At 46.0% G+C, this 9,815-nt stretch overlaps 1 protein-coding gene across 9 annotated transcripts in view; it reads left to right on the top strand.

Annotated features, from left to right (window-relative positions):
* LOC124008833 (phosphatidylinositol-binding clathrin assembly protein-like) overlaps nucleotides 1-7,394 on the top strand; it is a 92,906-nt gene extending 85,512 nt beyond the window's left edge. For all 9 annotated transcript variants that reach the window (XM_046320411.1, XM_046320409.1, XM_046320414.1 and 6 more), the window contains 3 exons: nucleotides 5,895-5,951; nucleotides 6,126-6,239; nucleotides 6,458-7,394. In XM_046320411.1, the coding sequence (XP_046176367.1) occupies nucleotides 5,895-5,951; nucleotides 6,126-6,239; nucleotides 6,458-6,472 (186 nt within the window). In that variant the 3' untranslated portion in view covers nucleotides 6,473-7,394. The remainder of the gene's footprint in view (nucleotides 1-5,894; nucleotides 5,952-6,125; nucleotides 6,240-6,457) is intronic.
* Nucleotides 7,395-9,815: the final 2,421 nt, after the last annotated feature.

The raw sequence follows: 9,815 nt of genomic DNA, 5'->3' as shown, positions 1-9,815 counted from the left end.
TAGAAAGCCTTCCCAGAAGAGTGGAGGTTGTTATAGCAACAATGTTCCAACATCTAGTAGAAGGCCTTCCCAGAAAAGTGGAGGTTGTTATAGCAACAATGTTCTAATATCTAGTAGAAAGCCGTAGTTTATATGACCTCTTTACCTGTAGTTTATATGACCTCTTTACCTGTAGTTTATATGACCTCTTTACCTGTAGTTTATATGACCTCTTTACCTGTAGTTTATATGACCTCTTTACCTGTAGTTTAGATGACCTCTTTACCTGTAGTTTAGATGACCTCTTTACCTGTAGTTTAGATGACCTCTTTACCTGTAGTTTATAAATATAATAATATATGCCATTTAGCAGACGCTTTTATCCAAAGCGACTTACAGTCATGTGTGCATACATTCTACGTATGGGTGGTCCCGGGGATCGAACCCACTACCCTGGCGTTACAAGCGCCATGCTCTACCAACTGAGCTACAGATATGACCTCTTTACCTGTAGTTTATATGACCTCTTTACCTGTAGTTTATATGACCTCTTTACCTGTAGTTTATATGACCTCTTTACCCGTAGTTTATTGTGCCTGTATTTATCTGTAGTTTATATGACCTCTTTACCTGTAGTTTAGATGACCTCTTTGCCTGTAGTTTAGATGACCTCTTTGCCTGTAGTTTAGATGACCTCTTTGCCTGTAGTTTAGATGACCTCTTTGCCTGTAGTTTAGATGACCTCTTTGCCTGTAGTTTAGATGACCTCTTTGCCTGTAGTTTAGATGACCTCTTTACCTGTAGTTTAGATGACCTCTTTACCTGTAGTTTAGATGACCTCTTTACCTGTAGTTTAGATGACCTCTTTACCTGTAGTTTAGATGACCTCTTTACCCGTAGTTTAGATGACCTCTTTACCCGTAGTTTAGATGACCTCTTTACCCGTAGTTTAGATGACCTCTTTTACCCGTAGTTTAGATGACCTCTTTACCCGTAGTTTAGATGACCTCTTTACCCGTAGTTTAGATGACCTCTTTACCCGTAGTTTAGATGACCTCTTTACCCGTAGTTTAGATGACCTCTTTACCTGTAGTTTAGATTACATTTACATTTAAGTCATTTAGCAGACGCTCTTATCCAGAGCGACTTACAAATTGGTGCATTCACCTTATGACATCCAGTGGGACAGTCACTTAACAATAGTGCATCTAAAACTTAGGGGGGGTGGGGTGAGAGGGATTACTTAACCTATCCTAGGTATTCCTTAAAGAGGTGGGGTTTCAGGTGTCTCCGGAAGGTGGTGATTGACTCCGCTGTCCTGGCGTCGTGAGGGAGTTTGTTCCACCATTGGGGGGCCAGGGCAGCGAACAGTTTTGACTGGGCTGAGCGGGAGCTGTACTTCCTCAGTGGTAGGGAGGCGAGCAGGCCAGAGGTGGATGAACGCAGTGCCCTTGTTTGGGTGTAGGGCCTGATCAGAGCCTGGAGGTACTGAGGTGCCGTTCCCCTCACAGCTCCGTAGGCAAGCACCATGGTCTTGTAGCGGATGCGAGCTTCAACTGGAAGCCAGTGGAGAGAACGGAGGAGCGGGGTGACGTGAGAGAACTTGGGAAGGTTGAACACCAGACGGGCTGCGGCGTTCTGGATGAGTTGAAGGGGTTTAATGGCACAGGCAGGGAGCCCAGCCAACAGCGAGTTGCAGTAATCCAGACGGGAGATGACAAGTGCCTGGATTAGGACCTGCGCCGCTTCCTGTGTGAGGCAGGGTCGTACTCTGCGGATGTTGTAGAGCATGAACCTACAGGAACGGGCCACCGCCTTGATGTTAGTTGAGAACGACAGGGTGTTGTCCAGGATCACGCCAAGGTTCTTGGCGCTCTGGGAGGACACAATGGAGTTGTCGACCGTGATGGCGAGATCATGGAACGGGCAGTCCTTCCCCGGGAGGAAGAGCAGCTCCGTCTTGCCGAGGTTCAGCTTGAGATGGTGATCCGTCATCCACACTGATATGTCTGCCAGACATGCAGAGATGCGATTCGCCACCTGGTCATCAGAAGGGGGAAAGGAGAAGATTAATTGTGTGTCGTCTGCATAGCAATGATAAGAGAGACCATGTGAGGTTATGACAGAGCCAAGTGACTTGGTGTATAGCGAGAATAGGAGAGGGCCAAGAACAGAGCCCTGGGGGACACCAGTGGTGAGAGCGCGTGGTGAGGAGACAGATTCTCGCCACGCCACCTGGTAGGAGCGACCTGTCAGGTAGGACGCAATCCAAGCGTGGGCCGCGCCGGAGATGCCCAACTCGGAGAGGGTGGAGAGGAGGATCTGATGGTTCACAGTATCGAAGGCAGCCGATAGATCTAGAAGGATGAGAGCAGAGGAGAGAGAGTTAGCTTTAGCAGTGCGGAGCGCCTCCGTGATACAGAGGAGAGCAGTCTCAGTTGAATGACTAGTCTTGAAACCTGACTGATTTGGATCAAGAAGGTCATTCAGAGAGAGATAGCGGGAGAGCTGGCCAAGGACGGCACGTTCAAGAGTTTTGGAGAGAAAAGAAAGAAGGGATACTGGTCTGTAATTGTTGACATCGGAGGGATCGAGTGTAGGTTTTTTCAGAAGGGGTGCAACTCTCGCTCTCTTGAAGACGGAAGGGACGTAGCCAACGGTCAGGGATGAGTTGATGAGCGAGGTGAGGTAAGGGAGAAGGTCTCCGGAAATGGTCTGGAGAAGAGAGGAGGGGATAGGGTCAAGCGGGCAGGTTGTTGGGCGGCCGGCCGTCACAAGACGCGAGATTTCATCTGGAGAGAGAGGGGAGAAAGAGGTCAGAGCACAGGGTAGGGCAGTGTGAGCAGAACCAGCGGTGTCGTTTGACTTAGCAAACGAGGATCGGATGTCGTCTACCTTCTTTTCAAAATGGTTGACGAAGTCATCTGCGGAGAGGGAGGAGGGGGGGGGGCGGAGGATTCAGGAGGGAGGAGAAGGTGGCAAAGAGCTTCCTAGGGTTAGAGGCAGATGCTTGGAATTTAGCGTGGTAGAAAGTGGCTTTAGCAGCAGAGACAGAGGAGGAAAATGTAGAGAGGAGGGAGTGAAAGGATGCCAGGTCCGCAGGGAGGCGAGTTTTCCTCCATTTCCGCTCGGCTGCCCGGAGCCCTGTTCTGTGAGCTCGCAATGAGTCATCGAGCCACGGAGCGGGAGGGGAGGACCGAGCCGGCCTGGAGGATAGGGGACATAGAGAGTCAAGGGATGCAGAGAGGGAGGAGAGGAGGGTTGAGGAGGCAGAATCAGGAGATAGGTGGGAGAAGGTTTGAGCGGAGTGAAGAGATGATAGGATGGAAGAGGAGAGAGTAGCGGGGGAGAGAGAGCGAAGGTTGGGACGGCGCGATACCATCCGAGTAGGGGCAGTGTGGGAGGTGTTGGATGAGAGCGAGAGGGAAAAGGATACAAGGCAGTGGTCGGAGACTTGGAGGGGAGTTGCAGTGAGGTTAGTGGAAGAACAGCATCTAGTAAAGATGAGGTCGAGCGTATTGCCTGCCTTGTGAGTAGGGGGGGAAGGTGAGAGGGTGAGGTCAAAAGAGGAGAGGAGTGGAAAGGAGGCAGAGAGGAAAGAGTCAAAGGTAGACGTGGGGAGGTTAAAGTCGCCCAGAACTGTGAGAGGTGAGCCGTCCTCAGGAAAGGAGCTTATCAAGGCATCAAGCTCATTGATGAACTCTCCGAGGGAACCTGGAGGGCGATAAATGATAAGGATGTTAAGCTTGAAAGGGCTAGTAACTGTGACAGCATGGAATTCAAAGGAGGCGATAGACAGATGGGTAAGGGGAGAAAGAGAGAATGACCACTTGGGAGAGATGAGGATCCCGGTGCCACCACCCCGCTGACCAGACGCTCTCGGGGTGTGCGAGAACACGTGGGCGGACGAAGAGAGAGCAGTAGGAGTAGCAGTGTTGTCTGTGGTGATCCATGTTTCCGTCAGTGCCAAGAAGTCGAGGGACTGGAGGGAGGCATAGGCTGAGATGAACTCTGCCTTGTTGACCGCAGATTGGCAGTTCCAGAGGCTACCGGAGACCTGGAACTCCACGTGGGTCGTGCGCGCTGGGACCACCAGAGTAGGGTGGCCGCGGCCACGCGGTGTGGAGCGTTTGTATGGTCTGTGCAGAGAGGAGAGAACAGGGATAAACAGACACATAGTTGACAGGCTACAGAAGAGGCTACGCTAATGCAAAGGAGATTGGAATGACAAGTGGACTACACGTCTCGAATGTTCAGAAAGTTAAGCTACGTAGCAAGAATCTTATTGACTAAAATGATTAAAATGATACAGTACTGCTGAAGTAGGCCAGCTGGCAGTGGGTGCGTTGTTGACACTACACTAATCAAGTCGTTCCGTTGAGTGTAATAGTTTCTGCAGTGTTGCTATTCGGGGCTAGCAGGCTAGCTAGCAGTGTTGTTTACGTTACGTTGCGTTAAAAGAACGACAATAGATGGCTAGCGAACCTAGAAAATCGCTCTAGACTACACAATTATCTTTGATACAAAGACGGCTATGTAGCTAGCTAAGTAGCTAGCTACGATCAAACAAATCAAACCGTTGTACTGTAATGAAATGAAGTGAAAATGTGATACAACCTGTGAATGCGACCGGGTAGTTGAGTTCTATACAGAAGACGTTGGCTAGCGTTGGCTAGCTGTTGGCTAGCTAGCAGAGTCACCTACGTTAAGGACGACAAATAGCTGGCTAGCTAACCTCGGTAAATTAAGATAATCACTCTAAGACTACACACTCTAAACCTAAACAACACAATTATCTTGGATACGATGGATAGATGACCTCTTTACCTGTAGTTTAGATGACCTCTTTACCTGTAGTTTAGATGACCTCTTTACCTGTAGTTTAGATGACCTCTTTACCTGTAGTTTAGATGACCTCTTTACCTGTAGTTTATATGACCTCTTTACCTGTAGTTTAGATGACCTGTTTACCTGTAGTTTATTGTGCCTGTATTTATCTATAGTTTGTTGTACCTACATTTATTTATAGTTGAACTATAATAACTATAATAAACTAAATAAATAACGACAGGTAATCTGTAAATCATTTTATCTGTAGTTTGTTGTATCTATATTTATTTATAGTTTACCTGTAGTTATTTATTTTACCTATAGTTTACCTGTAAATCATTATACCTGTAGTTTGTTGTATCTATATTTATTTATAGTTTACCTGTAGTTATTTATTTTACCTATAGTTTACCTGTAAATCATTATACCTGTAGTTTGTTGTATCTATTTATTTATAGTTTACCTGTAGTTATTTATTTTACCTATAGTTTACCTGTAAATCATTATACCTGTAGTTTGTTGTATCTATTTATTTATAGTTTACCTGTAGTTATTTATTTTACCTATAGTTTACCTGTAAATCATTATACCTGTAGTTTGTTGTATCTATTTATTTATAGTTTACCTGTAGTTATTTATTTTACCTATAGTTTACCTGTAAATCATTATACCTGTAGTTTGTTGTATCTATTTATTTCTAGTTTACCTGTAGTTATTTATTTTACCTATAGTTTACCTGTAAATCATTATACCTGTAGTTTGTTGTATCTATTTATTTATAGTTTACCTGTAGTTGTTTATTTTACCTGCATCTATTTATAGTTTATTTGACCTGTATTTACATGTAGTTGTTTTCTGTAGTTTAGTTTACCTGTAGTTATTTATTTGAGGTTATTTTGCCTGTATTTATTAGCAATTTATTTGAACTGTATTTACCTGTAGTTTATTTGAACTGTTTATCTGTAGTTTACCTGTGTTGACGAATGTGGTGTCCGTGGAGGTCATCCCATCAGTTTTACCTGTTTAGACCGGTCTTTAATTGTCCCTCAGCTCTGTTAACCAGGTCTCTCTCTCCTCCCATACAGGCTCCAGCTCCTATGCCTTTCCCCATGACCACACCGCAAGTGCCTATGTATGGAATGGTGAGTGCTGTTCACACATACCATATTAATACCTGCTATGTATTTTGCTAGAAGAATGGCTGTGGCCTAGCAAGGCCCACATCCTTCTGATGCTAAACATGTCCCCCAACTTTCCTGTCTCTCACTGGCTTGACCCATTCAAAACAAAAGCTTGATATGTTTTTTCTTCCCCAGGTCCCTCAGATGGGTCAGATGGGGGGTGTACAGGTGATGGCCCCCCAGCCCATGATGTACAACCAGCCTGTACTCAGACCCACAAACCCCTTCTCCCCCATGCCTGGAGCCCAGGTGACCCCCAGACCCTTACAACACTGTTATGCCCCAACCCCTGAACTCGAGTTACCCTACCTGACCTACACCCTTAGTCCAAAGTCCTTTACGGCCCTACAATTGTACATCCCAACTCACAAACCCATTTTCCCCTGCAGTTTTAGTGTCCTTTTCTGCCATTTTCCCTCACTGACTGGCTTTCCTTCCTCTTTCCCTCTTCTTTCTCTCCGTCTCAGATGCAGTTCATGTAATTTCATCTGGGGGAGCAGAGCGCCGAAAAATAATGGCATAAAACACACAGAGCGGACAAACGAAGAAAAGGGAAACGAATGAATGAAAGACTGAGGGGCAGACAGAAAAACCAACCAACCAACACCAAATACAAGAGGAGAGGAAGAGGGAAGAAGAGGCTGATGAACCCGGGAGATGGAGGGTAGAGCAAGGAAGAGTGTTTATGATATCATAAAGGCTTACCTCTCTGTCTGAAACAGTCCCCACCCTCAAACAAACAACCCCCCAACCCCACCCCCCCCCCCAAAAAATAATAATAATAATATGGAACCCCTATAAATGGATAGGTCTTTTAGAGTAGACAGTGTGAAGGGGTCAGGTGTCAAAGGTCATAGGTTCATTACACTTAGGACCCGTGTGTACATTGACTACCATCAATCAGACTGGATAGAAAACATTAAGGACACCCCTCTACCCTCACCATCATCCTACCATCAGACTGGGTAGAAAACATTAAGGACACCCCTCTACCCTCACCATCCTCCCAACTCTCGGCTGCTTCTCATGTATTTCTCTCTGTCCATGGAAAGAGCTAGAGAACTGTTGAGCGCATCTGAAATGGCACCCTGTTCCCTATCAATTGCACTACTGCCCTAAGGGCCCTGGTTAAAAGTAGGGGCCTACAGTATTTAGAGAATAGGTTGCCATTTGGGAACATTCCTGGTGTAAAATGTTTCTATCCCCTCCTCTCTACTGCGTCTGTATCTTGTAAAAACAGTTTCCTCATCCTGCTGTGCCCTCGAATTTTGACGGATTCATGCTCACACACACACACACACACACACACACACACACACACACACACACACACACACACACACACACACACACACACACACACACACACACACACACACACACACACACACACACACACACACACACACACAGGCATGCAATAACGTGTACATACAGATGTACACACATGCATGTAGCACGTTACACACACACATACACACGCAGAAACACACACTGAACAATGTTAGATTTTTCTGGGATAATTCTGGTGGTAATAATGTCATTTTTTTATATATTTTTTTTAAAATCATAATGTCATTACTCATTATGCATTGTTTTAAAGCAATGCTCTGTCAATGCTCTGTCAATGCTCTGTCAATGCTCTGTCAATGCTCTGTCAATGCTCTGTCAATGCTCTGTCAATGCTCTGTCAATGCTCTGTCAATGCTCTGTCAATGCTCTGTCAATGCTCTGTCAATGCTCTGTCAATGCTCTGTCAATGCTCTGTCAATGCTCTGTCAATGCTCTGTCAATGCTCTGTCAATGCTCTGTCAATGCTCTGTCAATGCTCTGTCAATGCTCTGTCAATGCTCTGTCAATGCTCTGTCAATGCTCTGTCAATGCTCTGTCAATGCTCTGTCAATGCTCTGTCAATGCTCTGTCAATTGCTCTGTTCTGAACAGTCTGTGTGTCAAGGTTGTTATTATATCGTTCTGAACCTTATTGCCAAGGGTTACTTTATTGTTAAATACTTTTTGGGACACATGGAGTGTAAAATGGACAAGCCACTACTGGTCTGATAACACTCTGGTTCCCGGATTGCTTTATGAAAGGATGTCAGTGTAACTATTGGGGCTCAGGTGAAACAAGTGAGGGGTTAACATCTTTTCGACAAATTGCCACAATTTCCACCGTCGTAATACCCCTGTACATAAAACACATTGGTGTGTTTTTCTGCTCATGCCATGTGTTGCTCACCCAGAGCTGTTTTCTGTCCGTTTCCTGGATCTTGGTAGCAGGTCTGTTTCCTTGGGGCTCAGGTGAAACAGGTCTGTTTCCTGGTCTTGGTAACATCTTTTCGCAAATTGTTTCCTGGGTAGCAGGTCTTTTCCTGGAAAGCAGGTCTGTTTTTCTGGATCTTGGTTGCAGGTCTGTTTCCTGGATCTTGGTAGCAGGTCTGTTTCCTGGATCTTGGTAGCAGGTCTGTTTCCTGGATCTTGGTAGCAGGTCTGTTTCCTGGATCTTGGTAGCAGGTCTGTTTCCTGGATCTTGGTAGCAGGTCTGTTTCCTGGATCTTGGTAGCAGGTCTGTTTCCTGGATCTTGGTAGCAGGTCTGTTTCCTGGATCTTGGTAGCAGGTCTGTTTCCTGGATCTTGGTAGCAGGTCTGTTTCCTGGATCTTGGTAGCAGGTCTGTTTCCTGGATCTTGGTAGCAGGTCTGTTTCCTGGATCTTGGTAGCAGGTCTGTTTCCTGGATCTTGGTAGCAGGTCTGTTTCCTGGATCTTGGTAGCAGGTCTGTTTCCTGGATCTTGGTAGCAGGTCTGTTTCCTGGATCTTGGTAGCAGGTCTGTTTCCTGGATCTTGGTAGCAGGTCTGTTTCCTGGATCTTGGTAGCAGGTCTGTTTCCTGGATCTTGGTAGCAGGTCTGTTTCCTGGATCTTGGTAGCAGGTCTGTTTCCTGGATCTTGGTAGCAGGTCTGTTTCCTGGATCTTGGCAGGTCTGTTTCCTGGAGCAGGTCTGTTTCCTGGATCTTGGTAGCAGGTCTGTTTCCTGGATCTTGGTAGCAGGTCTGTTTCCTGGATCTTGGTAGCAGGTCTGTTTCCTGGATCTTGGTAGCAGGTCTGTTTCCTGGATCTTGGTAGCAGGTCTGTTTCCTGGATCTTGGTAGCAGGTCTGTGCTCTCTTGCCAACTTCTTATGTAATTGCCATGCTAAATGTTGACCGTGGAGTAGGCTAAAGCTCAAAGACCTGGGACCAGGCTAATATCTTGGCGCTGAAGTGTATGATGACTATGCCACCTGATGTACGTACAGTTCTAGATTCTTTCTCTGGTCTCCAATGCCTGTCTAGTATGTACAGCTCTAGATTCTTTCTCTGGTCTCCAATGGCTGTCTAGTATGTACTGCTTTCTCAGCTTTGCTCGCAAGTCCAACCTCTCCAAACACCTGCTTAGACGTCATAAACCTAAATGATAATGATGTATATTAACATAACACCTTTTATGAAACTCTGTTACTCTCTTCCTCTGGTCTCTCCAATGCCTGTCTAGTATGTACAGCTCTAGATTCTTCCTCTGGTCTCTCCAATGCCTGTCTAGTACGTACAGCTCTAGATTCTTCCTCTGGTCTCATCCAGTGCTGGGTAGATTAGTTATAAAATATCCCCCTCCTTGTATACTGTCAGGTAGACCCAGCTCTAGAATTACCCCCAAGGTGCTGTCTCTTCTTCGTTCTCCTTTAGATACGGCTTTAGAATCCCCATCTAACTTCCTGTTTCTCTGGGCTCTGTCATTGGCCTTCACTGCTTCTGCTGTGAGTGGGCATGTCCCCACTCCAGTGTCCATC

The sequence above is a fragment of the Oncorhynchus gorbuscha genome, linkage group LG21 (assembly GCF_021184085.1).
Source record: "Oncorhynchus gorbuscha isolate QuinsamMale2020 ecotype Even-year linkage group LG21, OgorEven_v1.0, whole genome shotgun sequence".
In the NCBI taxonomy this organism is placed as follows: Eukaryota; Metazoa; Chordata; class Actinopteri; order Salmoniformes; family Salmonidae; genus Oncorhynchus; species Oncorhynchus gorbuscha.
Note: the sequence above shows the minus strand (reverse complement) of the source record. Positions and strands in the feature narration are given on the sequence as shown.